The sequence below is a fragment of the Camelus ferus genome, chromosome 16 (genome assembly GCF_009834535.1).
Source record: "Camelus ferus isolate YT-003-E chromosome 16, BCGSAC_Cfer_1.0, whole genome shotgun sequence".
Classification (NCBI taxonomy): Eukaryota; Metazoa; Chordata; class Mammalia; order Artiodactyla; family Camelidae; genus Camelus; species Camelus ferus.
This window is the reverse complement of record NC_045711.1, coordinates 32391746-32413438: the sequence shown is the minus strand read 5'-3', so window position 1 is coordinate 32413438 and position 21693 is coordinate 32391746. Positions and strand designations below refer to the sequence as shown.

The 21693-nt window shown below is 34.4% G+C and overlaps 1 protein-coding gene across 1 annotated transcript in view; it reads right to left on the bottom strand.

The window, feature by feature from the left end:
- Nucleotides 1–21693, bottom strand: part of SMURF2 (SMAD specific E3 ubiquitin protein ligase 2) — a 100584-nt gene that overhangs the window by 36693 nt on the left and 42198 nt on the right. Inside the window, exons 2-4 of the mRNA XM_032457069.1 lie at nucleotides 13466–13504; nucleotides 8347–8455; nucleotides 1998–2131 (exon numbers count right to left, since the gene is read on the bottom strand). Of these exons, the coding sequence (XP_032312960.1) occupies nucleotides 1998–2131; nucleotides 8347–8455; nucleotides 13466–13504 (282 nt within the window). The remainder of the gene's footprint in view (nucleotides 1–1997; nucleotides 2132–8346; nucleotides 8456–13465; nucleotides 13505–21693) is intronic.

The window sequence follows — 21693 nt, the reverse complement described above, 5'->3', positions numbered from 1 at the left end:
GCACATAAATGCTAGTTGTTATAGTTATTTTTAATCTAACCATTTCAAATGACCCACACACACAAAGTAAGTACTAGTAAGAAGCCAAGTATAAACTGTAACATAAGGGTTTGAATCAGTTTTGGTACTAACTCATTGAGAGGCAACTCATTTATTCTCTCATGCCTCATCTATAAAACAGATGTAACACTGGCCTGGCCAGTTAGTAAAGAACAATGTCACCCACTGCATGTTGGTTTTACTTTCATTACAGCACTTGTAACTGAATTCTTTTACAGCTGTATGCCATCTGTCTACTTAAACAAATTATGAATTGATAAAAGGAGGAGACCATGTCTTAGTCTCTATATTCTCTACTCCATCCTAGTAGAACATCAGATGCTTGATAAATTAAGTATTACTGGACATCAGAAAGGTCATATAAACCAATGCAATGAAACATTCACAAACAGCAGAAAGAAAAATCTGTGCCCCACCTGGCCACTCAGCCAGAAACAGACATTTTTACTTTTGCAAAATAAATGAATGCTACTAAGACAGCTATACAGTGGGCTTATGCAGAGCAATCCCTCTTCTGTTCAGTCCTTCTAATGTGTCCTGTCTTGTTCCCTTTGCCAGCAGGCCTTTGTCCTTGCTTCTCAGAGGACAGGATCTATGCCTTTTTCACCTTTATATCACCAAGGTTTTGAATGGTACCGGGCACTATAAAGGTTCAATAAATGTTAGCTAAACTGAACCAGAAATAAAGTCATACCTGTGACCTGTAAGTTTTCAGTCTGCCTGCTGTTTTGGGTAATAAAATGTTTAATTTTTATATGCTAGACCTTTTCCAATCTCTTCTATCTCCTGTTGGTCACCCTGGCAATCCGGAAATAGAGGAACTTCTCAAAGCTCAATTTTTTCCTTTTTAATTTTTAACAGTAATATTTTCATAACTAGGCTGTGGTATCATAGTACATTAAAAGGGATCATCTCTTAATATACCTAACATTCCAAGCTAAATTTAATGTATTTTTATTTATTAATTTCCTTAGCAAGATTCTCTGTGAATTTGTGCTTAGAACAGGCATCTGGGCTAAAATCTCATGACAATGGCTATTTTTTATATTATGTAAAAAAGAATTCTGTAGAAACAGCAAAACAAAATCTCTGTTAAAAAAGATATTTCCATCTATGTCCTAGTGGAAATACCCCCAAAAAGATGCCTTGTCACCTGGTTACATGAATTACACGTATGTTAAGTCAACTTGTTAATCCAATATAGAAATCGCTTCTAATGTTTTGATCTTGGTATAATCTTCTAACTGCCCAGGTTGGTGAAAAACTAAGCTTACAGTTAAGTAGTTAATATAGCTGTCTTACACTCAAAATAATGCCTTACCTTTTTATAACTTTTAAATTTTGGGGGGTTTTTTTGGGGAGGTAATTAAGTTTTGTTTTGTTTTGTTTTGTTTTGTTTTAATTTTAACAGAGGTACTGGGGATTAAACCCAGGACCTTGTGCATACTAAGCACAAGTTCTACCAGAGTTACACTCTCCCCACATAACTTTCCATTTTTCACAGCAGTTTATATCATTCTTATTCATTAATAATTTCATCCCCCTTTAACTGCTACCTTAAACACTCCAATCACCTGAGTAAAACTCACTTTATTCCACAAATCCACCAAAATCAGACAAGAGTGCTAAGAAATAAAAAAGGCACTTGTATTTTGACACCTTCTTTTACTTTTTTAGTTATCAATCATTTCTCAGCAGGTATAAATTCACTGGAAACTAAATATCAGCTCTGATTCAGTTTTAGTTTCATGTATTTAAAATGTTTCCTTCTTTTTTAAAAGTCAACAAAACATAGTTAGACCAGGAATTTTTACCAATGTTTCAAACATACACAGGAAGTATGTTTTTGGTCCCTTGACTGCCCTACCAAAAAATACATATACATATATATTTAAATATGTATATTTAACATTTTTAAAGCACTAGTATCTACTCACAACCAGTGTCTTTGAGGCGGTTGATGGCATTGGAAAGAAGACGAACACAACCAAGAAATCCAGCACCTTGTTTTTTATGGATCTTCTTGTGATTCCATACACTGATTGTAACTGAATCAGACTTTCCAATATACCTAAAAACAACAACAACAACAAAATGAATGCATGAGTAACTTGACAATTACAGGTAGTTAATGTAAAATCTTTCCTTTGTTTTGTAGTCTAAAGTCACAAATATTTTAGAGTATGGCTAGACACAAAATATGTTTTGAGTTCAATCTATCCACAGGACTGAATTTGTATTTGTAAAAATCTCAAAAGTAAAATCTAAAAAGAATTTTTAATATATTCTTTAGCATATCTGCCACTCTCAGACTAAGTAACAACTTTTGTTAGTAAAAAAAATCTACTTTAGTAGCTAATGTCAAATGACACTATAGAAGTGTATCATTATTTCTTTACCAAAACAAAAATCTTAAACTTTTATCATAGTCATATTTTAAATACATTCCAATGACATGACCTACTACCTCAGTAAATACTCAGTTCATTTTCAAGGGGCATTGTCAAGGCTGACAGACCAAAAATCTGACATACCTGTTATGTTTTAAAATGCTGTAGAACAAAAGCTGATTGTAACGCTTTTCCCCTGCTTCTTTCCTGTATGCAGGCCTTGAGCGAGCAGGATTCTTCCAGATTTCACTTCACTGCCTGCAGACAAGCAGAGCAGGGAAAAGCGTTACTATACTTGTCTGTGCATATACCTGCAAGTATGTAGAAGCTCTACCAGAGCCAATTGTTAACATGGTGTTATCCCATGTGAAAATGTAATAAAATAACATAATTATCATCAGCAGAATCCTAACTGTATTTCAGTCACTCTAAGAGATCAAATTTTTGGTCCAGCAACCTTGACCTTAAAGTGTCATTCATTAAAGCAGTAGTATCAGAAAAATTCACCTGGTATATAAAAAAGCCTAAACCACTTAAGTGAGGACTAAAACTCTTAAATAAGTAACATGGAACACACACTTGAGGCCCTGGACCCAGCTGTATTAAAGTTTGCCTACCCCCACCCCCAGACTTTTAGCTATGAGAGCTGATACTTTTTTTTAAGCAGGCCAACTTGCATTTCATTTTGTTGCTTACAAATGAAAAAAATCTGGACTAAAATATCATTTAGTATGCATGCATCAAATTTTCAAACAGGACTAAACAGATCTAATTTGGCAAGTATCTACTATATGATATGCCAAAAATTCTAGCATCAGAATCAAGTATAAAACAGCTAAATTACCCCAAACCAAACATTTTTAAAAATCACATAAACCAGTTTCCCAGCTTATAAGCCTGATATACAGGTATGCTAAAATATTGATTCCCTTGGGCCTTAGAGCAGCCCACCCACCACTGGCTTAAGCATCCTGCTGGGAGGCTCGAAAAGCCCAGAGAGACCTTGGGAACATACACTGAAAACAGGGGAGTTTCTATCAGCCTGTGTTCTTGAATGACTGTGTCACAATGTCTTGCCTCCCTCCCAAATGGACTTTATATACAAAATACACTTTTACTGCACTAAGCCACTAAAAAAGTATGGTTGTCTATTATACCAGTTAGCCTACCCTAATCAACCCAAGGGACAAATCATAAAGGGTCTTGTCAGTCATGGTATGAACTCTGGCTTTTACTCCAAGTAAGACAGGAAGCCAATGGGGGATGTGGAACAGAAGTGTAACAAGATTTGAAATACATTTTAACAGGATCATTCTAGCTGCTGTGTCGAGAAAGACTGCAGCAGCAAGGCTAGAAAAGCAAGGATTCTTAAGGTGAGGGTCAGGAAAACCACAAATCCAGCAAAGCACAGGATACAGTATGAATTCATTTTTTTCAAGGATAAAAAATTTTTTCTTAAGTTTTAAGGCCGTATTAAAAATATTAGAATGTCTACATCTCTCCAATCACAATACTACTTTTCTAACATAAAGTCATCATTTTCTATTTGCTGGCTTCCTCCATAGTGTTAAGACTAGTTTCCTTGTCATTCCTGCCTCACTCTAAGCCATTCTTTACATTATAGAGAAAGTGTCCGTTCTTGAATATAAATCTGGTAACAGCATTTCCCCCACCTAAAACCCTTTCATTTTCATTGATTCCCATTGCTTTTAAGAGAGTAAGGACCTTCATGAGCTGGCTCCTGCTTGCCTCTAATTTGCGTGTCTTTTACCACAGTCCCCTTAACCTTACGTCAACTCACCAATGCTGCCTCTCTAAACTGTTTTCAGAATCATGTTCTCTTTCACCTCTGGGTCTTCACACAGGCTGCTTTTGCTTAGAGTCTTCCCACCCTTTCCTTTCTCAAGTTAACTACTACTTAAGGTCTAAGCCTAAATGCCACTTTTTCTAGGAAGCTCTCTCCAACTCCTAAATTTATGTAAAGAAGTTCTATATATTTCCACAGCACCCTATACTTCCCCAATAGTCTTATTATGCTGTTTATAATTTCCTATTTACTTGTCTTTATACACCATGTGGTGTAAGCTTGGAGGACTATGTCTTGTTCACTATTGTAGTTGGGTCTCTGGCTGAATTTAGATCTGACTGAAGCTAAAAGAAATGGCTTAAAACAAGGTGATTAAGAACTCAACAGGTTAGTCAGCTACACAGATAACAGCTTACTGCAGCTGTGTTTTCAAAATCTCTAAAAGTCAAATCAAGTGTTATAATATTTGTGATCTAAAATAATGTATTTACTAAAAGCATCTAATATTTGAGAATTACATGCCAGGTACTAGTCTAAGCACTTTACATGTATTATCTCACTTAATCTTGATATCAGTCTTCTAAAGTAGGCATTATTACTGACGTTGTTATTAATGGAAACTGATGCACAAGGGGCTAGATAACAAGCTGATGATGGCACAGTAAGTGACAGAGGTGGGAAGCCATAAAGTCTCACTTCTCTCTACTGTCTGCTTTTTTAGTTTCTACTTATTTGCTTATTAGGTGAACTTGGAGCTACTGAGCCATAGCACTGAGAGGTATATACAACAGCATGATTCTTGGCTGTCTCCAGGTATCGTTATATTGCTGTAGAGACATAACATTTGTTTACATGTGGTTTGGAAGGTCAAATTCAAATAAACGACCAGAGATCAGGCTGAGCTGGGTCCCCCAGGGGTGTTTTAGAGCTAATAATGGTCTAGAAGTAGTGAGATGTCAGGCATGGAGATTTTGATGGGAAATCTAAGATGAGTTTTTATAGGTAAAGCCAAGTGGAACATTCAGAAGAAAAGCTGGGGTTGATGAAGAGTGAAGTAGAATGACTATGAAGCTTAAAAGGCTAAAAACGTGGAAAGTCAGGATATCAGGACAATCAACATGTTTATTTCACGACACATGTTGGCAAAATGGTAGAAGTTTAGAGAGTATGTGATAACTGAATTAGCAACCTGGAGAAAACTGAAACCTAAGTCTGTAAGGAGCAACAGACAAGGAACAAGACTACCACTGCCACCAAACCCCTGAAATATTCTCAAAGTGTAAGCCCAGTATTCTCTGATGGTGATGAGGAGGATGAAGCAGAAGGACTGGTGAAAGTGTTTAAAAGGAATGAAAAGTGTAACTCACTATGCTGCAATTTAAAAAATAAAATAAAAAGAATGGTAAGACTTGAATCCCATCCTCAACCCGGCTCATCCTCAACCCTGGCAGAAGACCACAGATTTAGTCTCCAAAAAGTTCTCTACTCAGGGACACTAGGCACAGCTGAGTGAGGAGGTGAATTCCGTAATAAAAATAGGATATTAAGAAGTTAATATAGTGAGTGGAGAGACATCCTACCACCCTTACATTGTTGAGATCCTAGAACTCTAGCATCCAAGAACATAACCCCAAGGAGAGAATTCTGTGCAATGAAAATGTCAGTTATTCCTGATTACCCTAGCAAGCTGACCAGCTCTACCTATGGGTATAGAGTTTCCAATCAACATTTAAGTGCCTCCCCTTAAATCAAAAAGACAGGAACCCAAACCAAACCAACAGGGAAAAAAGAAAAAAAAAAAAAAGGGAACTCAAGAAAAGAGAGGCAATACAATAGAAAAAATCTACAATTATAATACTCACTTCTCTCATCAAGGATGATATTGCATCCAAGAAATAAGAGGAAGTTATGAAAAAGGGGTAATCAGAAAGCAAAATGATATTAAAAAATAAAAATTTGAGAGCTGAAAGTACAATAAATAGGAGTGCTAGAAGATAAAGTTGAGGAAACAGCCCAAATATTTATTTCATCATAGTTTTAAAGTTTTTACTAAAATAAAAATTGCTTATTAAAACTTTTAAAAAAAAAAAAAAAAACTAAGATAAAATATGGTAGAAAAAAGATAGGACAACTAAATGATGATCAATTCAGGAGGGATAACACCCAAATAACAGGAGTTCCAGGAAAAGAAAAAGAAGAAATAAAATGGAGTGGAGCAAATCATCTACAAATGATTAGATAAACTCTTTAGTAATGGGAAACTTTTCTATTCAAGTATCCAGATTAAAAAGTCCCACTTAGTATCTAGCACTACATATCAGATATACTAAGTCCATGAGCAAAACATTTAACATCAGGCATCAAGAGAATACCCTGAAATCTTCCAGTAGAAAACAATAATCATGAAGGACCAAAATCAGGATGCCATGAGTAATACTCTAAACTTGCACTGTCCAAAGTGGTAGCCACCAGGCAAACAGGGCTACTGAGTACTTGAAATGTACCTAGTTCAAAATGAGGTGCCCTGTAAGTGCAAAACAAACCCCTGATTCCAAAGAATTAGTTTAAAGTAAACAAACAAATAAATAACTTGATTATTTTATATTGATATCATGTTGAAATGAAAATATTTTAGATATACTGGATTAAACAAAATATATTATTAGGCAAATTTCATCTGTTTCTTTTTACTTTCTTTTTTTTTTAGTGTGGCTAATAGAAAATTTAAAATTACAGATGAGCTCCTCACTTGCAGCTCACATTGTATTCCTATTCAGCAGTGCTGATTTAGATCTAGAAACAGTGGAACAATGTATTTAAAATCTGAAATTTCACCTAGAAGTCTATACTCAAATTATCAATCAAATTACAAGACAAACCCTATTTCCAGACAAGATCTAAGAAATTTTCCCCATCTTTGTACTCTTTCTCAAGATAACAGAAGACAGGCTTTACCAAAACAGGGAAGCAAACAAAAAAAAAGGAAGTCATTGGACCTAGAAGGAAGGAAATTCCCAACATAATGATAAAGGCAAGTTCCAGGACAACTGTGCAGGAGGTCAATCACCAGTCCAGATGGAGCAAAAGGACAGAGGCTCTAGGAGGAGTATCTCCAAGAAGAAAACAAAGCCAATAGAATATCTCATGTAGTGAACACATGCAGAGGAGATGTTCATCCTGTAGGAGAGTTTGTGAATTAATTAATGAAACAGATGGAAAACTAAACAAATGGCAAAGTAAGATAGTTAATAACTTCATAAAAACAAAAGTTATCAAGAAAGAAAGTGTAATCTCTGCACACCATGTGACTCAATTATGAATACTCTGTTGAGCATAATAACAAAGAACTATGAAATAACTATACAGAAGACCGGGAAAAGGGAAGGGCCACGTGGGTGTTATCGGAGTGGAATGAGAGATACATCAGTTGTAAAAGCTAAATCACCTTCTATGGTAAGAAACTTTAAAATAATACCTAAAACTAAATAATTACATATTTATATTAAGATGCTATAAAGTAAGTATGATATCTAGAAACAAGAAAATACTAGAACAAAGAACCAAAGTTACTGAAAGCAGTTACTGTGAAAATGGGAGTCAGGAATACGAATGGGACAGAGAACTGCATTTTCCCATTAAAAGCCTTACAGTAACATTTGCCTTTTCACAAAGTAAAAAGGTACATATATCACTATGATCAAAATAAATTTAGAAGAAACCATCCATATAAGAAGTAAAATGAATGCCTATAAGTGTACTCCAACTATGATTCCTGAATTTAACCTATTTAACCTACAACTGACCTAAAGTGAATTAATACCTGTATTTGACTAGAAAAAAGGTAGGGGGGAGCGAGATTGCTCTAAACTGTGTATATATTTTGTTCTTCATAGGATTATTAAGGAGACCTCATCTTCCAAAGCTAGCTATCAATAAGCCAAAGCACCTTCACACTAGATTTTGTATCCCTCTGTAAGGACCAAATTACACCACAGATCAAACTCAGATCATTTTCAGGGATTCTTTTCAAAGACTGTATCAAATAATATTGATTCTACGTTTCATTTCAAATTAACTTTTTAAACGTACAGGTCATAATGCTGATTCCACTTTGGATCAAGTGTATTCTTCACAGTATCTGTAGAATGGCATTGCCCAGATCCATCAACCACCACCTTAGCAAATGGATCAGGAAGTCCTGTGAAAAAAGAGGGAAGGTTTTTTTAAATTAAATTATATTTTGACATGGAAGATGGAAGATTAATTATATAAAGATTACTATTTGCTACAAAACAAAGGTTATTCCATTCTTTATAAAAAGCTTAACATTAAGCTATAAATCAAAAGTGGTCCATTTTAAAACTAAGATTAAAGTTAATTCTACATTAAATACCAAAAACTACATTTTCTCTTGCTCATGTCTCAATACATTCTCACCTTAAACTACCAAAGTCCAGAGGTTACCTCATAATGCAGACATTTTCATAGATCTTTGCCAGCCCTTTGACCCCAGAAAGCTGAGTCCTTAAAACATTCCTGGCTCTCCTAGCGTTCTCCCAAGGTCTCCATTAGTAGCTCATTGAAAGAAAGAGCTTATTAAAGGTTTTCACACAGCAACACAGGCTACACAGAAATTAAATTAGCCAAAAAGTTTTACTGAATAACTACCATGAGTGACTAGAAATTGAAACAAAAAGATTTAATATCCTATCTTAAAAGGGCTTACTATCTAACTGGGGAAATTAAAATGCCATATATTAAAAATAAAATAAAACAAAACAAAAACCAAAAAAATCTGAGAATAAACAGGTTTTTCACTGTACTGATTATAAAGAAAACCCTTACAATACTGTGTCAGGCACTATTCTAAATGCTTTACATATATTAAATCTCTTAATCCTCACCATGGGGTAAATACTACTACTATCTCTGTTTTACTGATGAGGACAGTGAAGCACACAGTGGTTAATTAACTAGCCTGTGTCACAGGGTAGCAAGTGGGAGAGCCCGGGTCTAAAGTTTAGATTGTAAACACATGCACACAGATTCTGGTGCCTGATTTAATGCTCTTAACCACTACGCTGTGTGTTACACCTCTCATTTACTATGTGGTTCAACAGGGAGTACAAGAGCTCAGAAAAGCAGGAGAAAGGTTTGCGTTTGAACAGTAAAGAAAGGCTTTTTTTTTTTTTTTTGAGGGGATGGGACTTACTTGGGCTTTAAAGGACAAATAGAGTGCCAAGGAGGATATGATAATATTTGAAGGGCTTTGAGGAGTCTAATAAAAGCGTTTGTACTAAAGTGTAAAAGTTCATACTACTGGAGAGGTAAGACTGATCTAAGAGAGGCTTAAAAGGCTTGGAATGACTGAGGTAGAGAACAGGGAGCCATTTTAGATTCTCAAGCGTGGCTGTAAATAAATACACTGTCATATTTTTCTATTAGTGGTATTCAGAGTAAACTGGAAGAAGGAAAGATTAAAGGCACAGAGAAGCTGTAGTTAAGTGTCATACAGTACGACGAAGAACAGGATGAGTAGAATTTTAAAAGTCAGGAGAAGGCAGAACTAAATAAAATGTTGAAGAGACCAAAATGACAATTTAGATGTTATACATACTGGGATAGTGCAGACTTCCTACGGACAGCTGAAAATACTAAAATGAAATATTGGTAAGTGTTGATAACTGGAGAAACTTTGCACCTTGATATCTATGCTAATTTTTTTAAAGTCAAGATACTAATTTGCCAGGACTCAAGGTCAGACAGAATTCATCTAGCTAGTTCCCCAACTCCATGAGTTTGAGATTTGTCAACTTCAAATAGATAAGAGAAGACCAATAGTTAAGTGTCAAGTGTTAAGAAGAAACTTGGTAAGTTAGGGTTAAGTGCTAAGAAAACACTTGGTAGGTTAAAGAGTATCACCCTATTTAATTACACTGTTCTTGAAGTTTAGTGTTATTCATATTACTATTTCAATAGTACCTAACCATCTATAAAAGTGTTTAATAGAAGAATATTTTTCCCCTCTACCTTCAATAAAATTAAGTACTTTTTCCTGGAATTCATTTTATTCTGTTCTTTTGATTCTACTATTTAAGCAAATAAATATAAATATATGCTTGTAACGCAAAAACAAACACATTTGTAATGCAAAAAGAAACACAAAAAAATCACATTTCTAACTTTCCTTTTAGATGTTATTTAACTAGTTAAAGAATTAGGACTAAGAAAAACAACTTTTTCCACACAAAAACACTAATAAGAGTAGCCTCCAGATCCCTTATTTAAGTATTAAAGTCTGAGTCCCACCCTCCCATGTTTCTTTTCTGTAAATAATACAAAACACAAGTCCTATACCCTAACAAAAAAATACCTAGGTTTCAACCTACCTGATCACAGTATTCTACAAGAATTTAACTTGAAAGCCAAGTTACTCTTGTGTTGTCAGAAGCTATCAAGTTTTCAGAAGTTAGTGAGACCTCTAGTGGTGAATATAAAGTGGCTGAAGTATTTTCTGTATTTTAAAAAATTTCTCAATTCTCCCCAACACTGCTGAGTCATAGAGAATAGCTAAAACTCAGGAACTTCCTCACTACACTAATGCACGTACTGAGCTGCAAATAGGAAAACAAAAATTTCAACTTAAAAGTGAATTACTTATTAGAGAAAATAAAGCTTTATTTTTATTAGGAGAAAGTAACATTCAACCAACCATGTTGGATCTCAGAGACTTCAATTTGGTCCCCATACAACATCTCAACAAAGTATCTTACACACAAAGCTTTTATTTAAATGTTGCATAAAATATAGAAAAAATTTGATACTAATAAAAACATTATTTTAAAAACACAGGTAATGGATAGATATGTGATAAAGTTAACAGTAGAATCTAGATCATGGGTATTCACTATAAAATTTTTGTATGTTCCCATATGTTTGAAATTTTTCCTGCTAAAATTTCAGGGGAAGGAGGAGCTAATTTATTTTTAAAAGCCAGTAAGCTTAAAAATAGTTCCAAAAAATGAGTTAGTAAAACTTTTCTCAGCAAGGGTAGATACCCTGGAATAGACAGTATTATCTACAATTCTACACATTATTCTACAGAAGACAACTCATGGCAGGGCATTTTTTTCTTATAGCTAAATATACATATTATCAGCCTACAGTCGTGCTTCATATTAAAAATCTACTTTTCTCATTCAACACAACTTATATTGAATTACAAGCAAAAACAACTATATTTCAGTATTGATGATAATTGCATTCTGATCAATAAACACACTCTCAAATTTAATTAAGAGATTTAGGAACTATTATTTAACTCTTTCTCTAAAATTAATGTGGGCAACCCTCAACTTACAGATTTTTAAAAAGTGTAAATCTACCACAGCAAGGGGACCTTCACCAGTGTGACCTGGGAGATAATCATCCATCCCTGGCTCAGTCCCTTCGGAAGGCCTGAGGATTAGCTTTCCCGTTTTCCTTTCAGGGCCATCAAGTGTTTTTTCCATTCTGCGTTTTAAAGATAATCACATAGTTTCCTCTAGTTTTCTTATCCCTGAAGCAAGTTCACAGTTCAAGAATTTCAATCTATTTTTACTGCTTACATCAATAAAAATGGGGAAGGTTTCTTTGTTTCCTTCTTTTTTTTTTTTTACATACAACTTAATGACAGATAAAGATCATATAATTGATAATAAATCAGCTCTCAGGGATTTACAAAGAATTAAAGTAAAGGAAGATTCCACCAGATTCCCTAGGAAAACAGACAAGGGTATCTGGATATTTTATTGGAGAAGCTGTGCCATGGGACTCTAGACGATGGGAAAGAATTTGGGAAGGAAGGCTAGGAGACAAAACTGAAGATTTTGTCTTTAAAACCAGAGCACACGTCTTGGGGGTATTCCTCACTTTTCTCCTTGTCACCTGCCCATCCAATCCTACTGGCCACTCTGCAGCCCCACTAGGATAAATCGTACCCCAAATTAACCTTAAGAAGGGTAAAAGGAATATACACTGGCTATTAGATTATTAGCAACAGGGATGAGAGGGGTAGTTCAGCAGCAGCCTGTGAAAATTGCATTAACTGGTGGTAGCAAGGAGAGATGTCACTGGCCTCTCCTACAGTGACATGCTGTGGGATGGAGGGCACATGGTACATAAACTGGAGACTGCTTTTAATGTCCTTCTTACTATGTCCCAAATTACTCTATTTAATTGCTTCCCCATATAAGCACAGATACTCATATTTTTTTAATTACATAGTTTATTATTTTATAAACTTTAATTTAGGTTCTACTCTAGAAAGACTGGAAGAAATAAAATTTCCAGTGGAATGAATTATGATTTTAAAACATCAAGAGCTTATAGCGTTTGATTAAATCCTTGAAAATTAACGTATGTCCTATTAAATTAGCACTGACAGCTAGTTTTTGTTGGCTGGTAGGACCTGAATTTGAAAATCTAATGGATTTTCTCTATTTCTAACTTCAAATATTTTCCATATCAAATTCTGTTGGCTTAGACTTTTTTACTAAAAAATATGTATCATTTTTACTCAATAATTTAAAGCTAATACAGAGTATAATATTATAGAGTAGAGATTTTAAACACACATGAAGGGTACTTCCCAATCCTCCCTCCCAAAACTTAAGCCTAAATAAAGTCACAAAAAATTTCACAACAAACTGGCAAAGAAACTGCAAATATGCAAACTAAATGTCTGTTTTGGAGTCTAAGACAAGAACTTCTACAATCAAATGTGGCAGAGATTTCTTTCCTACACTCTAGAAATTCCAAGCAGGCTGAACAACTTCTCTACCTTCCAATGAATCCTAAACACATGGGTAAAATTTCCTATAAAATGTTAAGGGAAAAGTGTTAACAATTAACTTCAAACCTTTTCTAGAAATCTAGTAATATGCACACCTTTGATATATATTACACACATCTGCATATACATAGTTGCACACATGCATTTCACACACAGATGTGGGAGGAAGGGATAAAGGGAAAGGGGCAAAGGCTAAAAGAGGACAAAATCCTCTTTTAAAAATGTGATGCCAAAAGACTTTGATCAAAGCATTCATAAAACAACACTGAGTATACTTCTGAGCAGAGAAATCCCTAAACCAGACAATTCTGAAAATGCCATCCAAAAATAAAAAATCTACACACAATATACAAGATTTAAAGTTCATTTACTTACGGAAAAAATCCTTTTTCACCAAGTTTTTTGCACAGAGTACTGTAAAGGAAACAAAAAATACATGGGAAGAATTAAAATAAAATGGTGAGACTGCACTGTCAAAGTTTCATTTTAAAACACTGAAAACACCAGTGAATAATAAATACTAACTACAGCAAGGCATGACATACGATCACAACTTTTGATTAAAGACTAGCAAAAGACAGCTGAACTAGTGGCTGCAACAATGATCACCAATAATAGCCAAGGATAAAAATGTTTATAAATCTAGTATTCTAACAAAGAACCAATTCCTATCTTTCATCAAGATCTATCTATTCTCAGGGTAGTTTGGAGGCAAGGAAAAATAGTTCTAAGGAGGAAATATGTAAATTGAGATTGATATATACTTTTTAAGGAGAAAATTCTATACAGAAGAGGATCATTAAGTAAGACAAAGTTTTATTGATGACATTTTAATTTAGTTTTATTTTATATTTATTTTATAGATGACATTTTTAAAGAATAACCTTCTGTTAGTTACTATCCATCTAAACTCCACAGCAATTTTTACAGGAGAGATAAATAACCTCCTAAATCATCGGCTCAATGACAAGAGATATGCTATATCTTCCAAAAATTAAAAGTTAATATGTAGAGCAAGATATCCCAAATCCACATTCTCTGGGTTACTGTACATTAAATTATTACTACCTGGTGATGAATGCACAATCCTGTCAATATATTAAAACTACTGAATTGCACACTTTAGAGATGAATCTTATAGAATGTGAATTATATGTCAATTAACATTGCAATCCAATTCTTAAAATTACTGCTTATATAGAATCATAAACTTAACTTCTTTGATTCAACTTGTTACAAGTGAAGGGAAAATACCATTGCCATATATTTACACTTTAATTTATAAAATATCTATGAAAATAATGTTTCATTAATTTCTACCTACTTCTACTCACAGTTTAAATTAGTTACACTTATTGTAAGTTTAGTTTACAAAAATTAATTTACCATAACAAACCTTGGGAATAAGTCTGAATATAACTAATCACTTTAAAAGTTCAAATAAAAATCATTTTGAAGACAGATGCCATCGGTAAATGAATAAAATTATTAAGTAAGCACAAGATACTGATTTATTAGTCAGAGTCTCTCAAACCCTGTCTTAGTTAGAAACAGTTCTGTTCTGGAAAACATAAAAACTCAATCATTAAAACTAAGACCATAGCTAAGAGTAACAAATCACAAGCCTGATTTTGAAGAACTCCTCCCTAAACTTTTGTTATCATCATATAAACTGAATAGAATACTGAGGGTCAATATATATACAACATATACATAAATCCAAATTATAATCTCCAGTATTGTTGAAGTATTCATAATTTTAAACCACCATCCTATGATTCAAAAAGTGAAATAATTTCACATCTTACTTCAGAGAAACAGAAAATATGAGAAGTTCTCTAACTTCTTATCACTAAACCTACAAACGTACTATTTTGATACTCATTTTTAATTCCTTCCACTCACAATGTCCACTCTCCCTTCTAACACTATCCTTCTGCCCATGCTCTGAAATCTTATATCCAACCCACCACTTTCTCAGGAACTTCTCTCTTCATTTCCTCTACTAATGGCCTCATCAGTATTTAAACACACTCAAGCCTTGCCTTAGCATCCCCAGTCCAGCCACCACCTTACCTCTTTTCCTTCTTAACAAAAATACTTTAAAATACTGTCTACAGTAATGCCTCAATCCACTGTAATTTGGTTTCCTCTCACCACTGCCCCTATATACTGCATCTCCAAAGCCCTGGGGGCCTAATTACTAAATCCATCCAATGGACACTTCTCATTCCTTATCCACTTGACCCCTGAGAGGCATTTGCCACTACTGACTACTACCTTTCCTGGAACTCCTCTTTTTAGGTTTCTATTTAACCTGATTTTACAACAGGCATAATAAGACTCATTCTAAATCTTCTTCTCCTATGCTCCAGCCATGAAAGCTCAGGTCCTTCAAGGTTTCGCCTTACGTCCTCTTGTTTTACTCTATAACCTGAGGGGCACAGATGCCAATCCTGTAAACCTTGGAATTAATATGTAAACTGTTAAACTGTATGTGTTTGTTTCCGGGGAGAGTTCACAGTTGAACAGATTGACAAAACTCCTCCCCTCTTGAAAAATAAATTTGAAGAGCCACTTTTCTATACATTTTCCCTGGTCTTTATCATTTTGATGACACCCAAACTTATAAACCCAACCCTCGCTCTCTCCTGAACTCCAGGTTCACACAAGCACACTAAATATGCCCTCAAATTAAAATCACCACCTCCCCCTCCCCCAAAACTGCTTCTCCAGTTTACTTTATTTCAATAAATATCCCTGCTTTCCACTACATTGCTCCAGTCAGAAACCTCCGTAGCAACTTTCACTATACCTCCCCCACCCCACTTCCTAGCAATTATCAATTCTAATCAACTCTGCCTCTGAAATATTCTTCATCTGTCCAATTCTATTACCAGTGTCACCACCCTAGTTCAAGCCACCATCAACTAACTGCTATCTAGGTCATTACAACATTCTTGCAATCAGTCCTCTGTCTTAAGCCTCAACTTCCTCCAATCAGTTCTCCACACTGGATCTAAAGTGACCTTTCTAAAAATATGATGTAGGTCCTTCCATCCACTTCCTCTCCTAATAACATTACAAAACATCCTTAAAACATTCCTCAAAACTATCCTTCCAACTGTGCTCTGGATCACATACCTAACACCTAACACTTTCTATGGGACCCTGTCTCTCTTGTCTCCTCTGCTGATGTCTATCCTCGGAACACTGTCAAGGTCTTCAAGCCCAAAATCTATTTGGTTTATAAGCCCTTCAAGCCCTAGCTTCTGCTTACCTCTCTGACCTCATCTTCCAGCACCACTTCTTCCCCTCCAAGCATCCAAGTCCAAGATCCAGCCACAGGGAACCTTCACTTTCTCACATGTACTCCATCTCTCACCCACAGCCTTTAGGTGCCATTCCCTCTGCCTAAAACATTTCTCCCAGGCTTCTTCACCTACTCATCTTTTAGGTCTCAAACAAGAAGGAAACTTTTTAGAGCATGTTTCTCTCATCTTCTGCACACTAGTATTTTCACAGAAGCCCATACTTATCACAGGCAGCCAACACACTTTATTATTTCTTAGAATGGTGCTTATAACTGTGAAGGTCCTAAACGCCATCCAGCATAAATCATGTCTGTTTCATTTCTTTCTACCTCTAGCACTAAGCACACACTATGCCACGCATTTGAAGGACACTCAGTAAATACCGGCTGAATTAATAAAATAAACTCCAAAATAATCTAAAATAATTTTATTGAAAGAGGGGCTTTTTATACTATGTGACAGATTACCAATTGACAAATAATCACAATTTTGACTTATAAAATCTTATTTTTATCACTTCCCTTTATTTAAAATATACTTATCAGGTCATGTTTGACAAATTTTCTTTTAAACACAAATGAGATGTTGCTAATATACAACTAAGTTTTAAAGGGCAATTGAAAAATCTAAATAACAAAGAACTTTAAAATAAGGTTCAAAGTTTATGAAGAGAAATTGAATTTCATTTTACTTGGGGGGGTGATTAGGTTTATTTATTTATTTTTTAATGGAGGAATTGGGGACTGAACCACTCTACCCACTGAGCTATACCCTCCCCCCACCCCTGAGAAATTGAATTTCGGTAACCCAGAGACTAGGGAAGGTAACACAGAAGAAACAAGATTAAGTTAAAACAAAGAAATATCAAAATTGGTCAGACTGCTAATCTTAACACTAGATCTCAATGACTCCAGTCTTTTAATAATTTTATACCCTAGAAGTAAAAACATAAATCTTCAAAGGAAACTGTCAAAATCATTTGAGATTTGGTAATCTATTTGCATAAATAAAATGTTAACCCCTGGAGCCTTTACTGTACTTTTTCTTGGGGATGCACTTGGGGTACTAGAGCCACAGTCCATTGATCTTTCTGTCCTCAGTACCAATAATACAGCTCAGTAAATGCTCAATGTATTAATTAATTTCACTAAGACAAACTCCTATTTGTCACTATAACAAGTTCTCAGCCAAGGAGGTATACATCAGAAGCTCCTGGGGGAGGGTATAGCTCAAGTGGTAGAGCACATGGTTAGCATGCATGAGGTCCTGGGTTCAATTCCCAGTACCTCCTCTAAGAATAAATAAATAAATAAATCTAATTACCTTCCCTCACTAAAAAAAAAAACAAAAAAAGAAGCTCCTGAGGAATGTATGTGTAAAATGACAATGTAATTTTATATTTGTAATGTAATTTTACATTTACATTTGTAAATTATCATTTTTTGTAATAGAAAATAGAAAGTTGAGCCAAGATTGGGAATCATGGAGCTAGGGAAGGGTAGCAGTGTGGAAGAACCTCCATTTTTGTTTTGTAGGTGATTATTACAGGGAAGTGGTAAAAATAATGTTGAGAAACACTGGACTAAATTATAGGAAGGGACTGGCAGGAGAGAAACCTTGTAAGCTGTGTGGGGCCAAAGGCTAAGGAGTACAGACTTTCCCCTAGACAGCTATCAATATTTCAGTATCTTTAATGTTAGCAAGTTTTCTATTGAAATAATTTATACAGAAAGGTGCAGAAATCTTAAGACTATAATTAAATGAATTTTCACTCATTTTTTGTACTGTAACAAAATATTACACCGAACTGCAGATATTTAGCAGTCACATGCCAATTCTGAGTAATGCTAACTACAAATGTGGCATTACACCAGCACAGCACCATTACTTCAGTATTCATACCATTAGGTGCCACTTGCAGCAACATGGATGGACCTAGAGATTGTTATTCTAAGTGAAGTAAGCCAGAATGAGAAAGAAAAATATCATATGATAGCACTCATATGTGGAATCTAAAAAAAAAAAAAAGGAAACTATGAACTCATCTACAAAACAGAAACAGACTTGCAGACATAGTAAACAATCTTATGGTTACCGGGGAAAGGGGGTGGGAAGGGATAAGTTTGCCAGTTTGAGATTTACAAATGTTAGCTACTATATATAAAAATAGATTTTTAAAAAGTTTCTTCCAGTATAGCACAGGGAACTATATTCAATATCTGGTAATAACATTCAAAAAAAGAAGAATATGAAAATGAATACATGTATTCTAGTCTTTGTGACTTAAATTTAGGGGCATTAAAACATTCAGAACACTAACAGGCAAAAAGTAGAAAAAAAAATGTCCCAGTATATGCATGACTGGAACACTGCACTGTACACCAGAAATTGAAAACACTGTAATCGACTGTACTTCAATTAAAAAAAAAAATCTGCAGATACTATTAGGGACCATGTTTCACACAGCCTGTAGCTCTGCACTAGATGAATTTTACTAGACTACTTTGATCATGTTACTACCCTTCTCAAATTCTTTCAAAGCATTTCTCATTCTTAAGTCTACACTCTCAAAACCTAGCCTGTTGTAGCTATTCTACTCTTCAGCAGATAGATGGGTTTGAAACAGCGGACACAAAATAAGCTAAGCTCAGCCTTGTTGGTATACTGGTTACTCCTCTCTATTTCACACACATGCAGATGTGACCATCCTGAGATGTTTAATGAGAAGGGACCAAATTCTACATTCACACTTTCATTTCCTTAACACTCTGTGCCAAGTGCAATGATAGATCTGCAGATACCAAGATAAATAAGACAGAGTCCTTTGACTTCAGAGTTTGCAGGTCAGGTATAATTCAAATATCACACCATAAATGTCCTTTTTTGTTGTTTCCTCAATAAATATTTTTAAATTTCACAAAAATCTCTAAGTATATTTTATTTGAGGCAGTGACTGGAAGAAACCATTTTTAGAAGTGCAGATGCAATAAATATTACCATTTTATTTAAATCAATAATATCTTTTTCCGGTTGGAAAGGAGTTATCTATATACAACATACCATGTAATATCAGAGTATAAATCCCAGCTACAGAAATATAATGCGACTGCTGTTCTTACTGAGTTGTACTCATAATGAATGGTTGCCTATGCTAAATCTGAATAAAACTCCCAACTGCTCAGTATCTTCTTGCCAAAAATTCCCCTTCCTCCTCCAGAGTGGAGTTGCATTCCAATTACACTGCTGATTGGAATGAGCCTGCATGAGAGGAAGAAAAAAAAAAAAAAAACACTCTGACATCCATCCCATCTTCCTTTGCCCCACAAAAACAGATTTTATAATATAGTACTATACCTGCAACTTGTACAGACTATTTTTGAACAGAATAGATTTCTCAGGATTTTCTTTGAACTTATATTATTATTGTAAAATAAAACTTAAGTTCAGAATAGCATTTCTATACAAATTCCAACAACATGGCCTAGTGCTTTAAAAATGTCTACTAACATGCACCTTTCCTGATCGCTGGCACATAACAGCAATTTAGGTCCTTCTGCTCCAAGAAACAATTTCTACCTCAATTCTTAAACATGAAATTTAAATTCTAATGAAAATTTGTACACAATTTAATTTTCATATGTACGTGTTTTTGTTACTGTTGCTTGAAACTGGAGCATTACAAAAAGATTCATATACAAGAGCATTATTAACAAAAAAAGTTATTACAAAATGTTGTATTTAGCAGAAACATCAGATACAACCCTATCTGCATAATAATGAAACAGTTAAGGATGACAAACAGCATGCTGAAATATATATCCATTAAAATTATGTAAATATTTATTGACAAGAAAATATTTTCCTAATATATTGCTGTTAAAAGTAGAAGTCCATATATAAATTGTGCATTAAATAAAATATAATTTTAGTAAGGAATATAAAAGGACTGGATAACATTTATTGAATATTTACTACGTGCAAGTGTATACCAACCACTGCGTGAAGTAAGTAGTAGTATTACCTACATTTTAGAGATGAAGAAATTGAGGTTTAGCCATGAAAGACTTGCCAAAGATTACACTGCAAGTGCTAGAGTAGAGATTCCAATTCAAATAGTCTAATCACAGAATCCAGACTCTTAACCATCATATATAGAATGAAACATAGTCTGTCAGGTTAGCTTCTCTTCTTTTATATTTTCTTTTTTAAAGGAATTTATTTAACACTGGCTAAAGTAATTACTGGCGATACAAGTTCACAAAAATGGTTAACAGAAACCTAGATTGCAGAAAGGCCTTCTCCAAAAGATCAGCAATCTTTCATTAAACTAAAGTTTACCTCTACAATCATATTAGACTGATCTTAACTAAGTATCTTGTTACAGTGCCATTTAATCAAGGAATCTTAGGCAATTCATTTCATGTAAGTTACAAAACAAACTGGGCCTCTAAGTATACCTTAATGTATTTAGTACCTGTCAGGTAGTTAATTTAATTAGCACAGTAGATGATGTATTAACAGATACAGGTTCTACCAAAATGAAGTAAATATTCTCACTAAAAAAAACAAGTAATATCAGCATTTAAACATTTCACCAAAGGCAAAATTGGTTCTCAATGAAAATGACCTTTCTAGTTCACTCATATCAAACAACTTTTAAGTAAATACTTTTTAAAAATTTTTTCAAACATATAATGATTTTGCTCAAAAAAATTTCCCAAAAAAGTGTATGTTTTAACTGAGTAAAACTGAAACAAGACTAGGGTGTACAAATAAGTTTTTTAAAAATTTAAGTGCAAGTTTTTTCAATACAAAACAACGATCTACTTTGACATAATAAATGCAGATATTATTTCTTCTAGCCACAATTGTAAATTTTTGTCTTACAGTGATCAGACATAATTTTAAAACAAAGCTTCCCTTACAAACATAATAATCCAGTTCTGGTGTAAATTCACATGTTTAAAAAAAAAAGGTTCTGCTAAAGCCAAGCAACACATTTAGGGTGAAATAAATAAAGCGTGTGATCTAGGGACCTGGCATGTAGCACTATAGAAACTGTTACTGTAATTAAAAAAAAAACTATTTGGAAAGCATTTCTGCTATCTTAAATCAACACTTCCTTGAATTCTTTTTTCCAATTTGGGGATGAAAATACATAAAAGTACTATCCTCCATTCATAAAGACAGTAAATTCACTATGACTTAAGGGCCTCTTATGCTGTCTGCTGAACTGAAAACTATCAGACTCGTGCCATTGGAGACAGCCACCACCTCGTCTCAACTGGA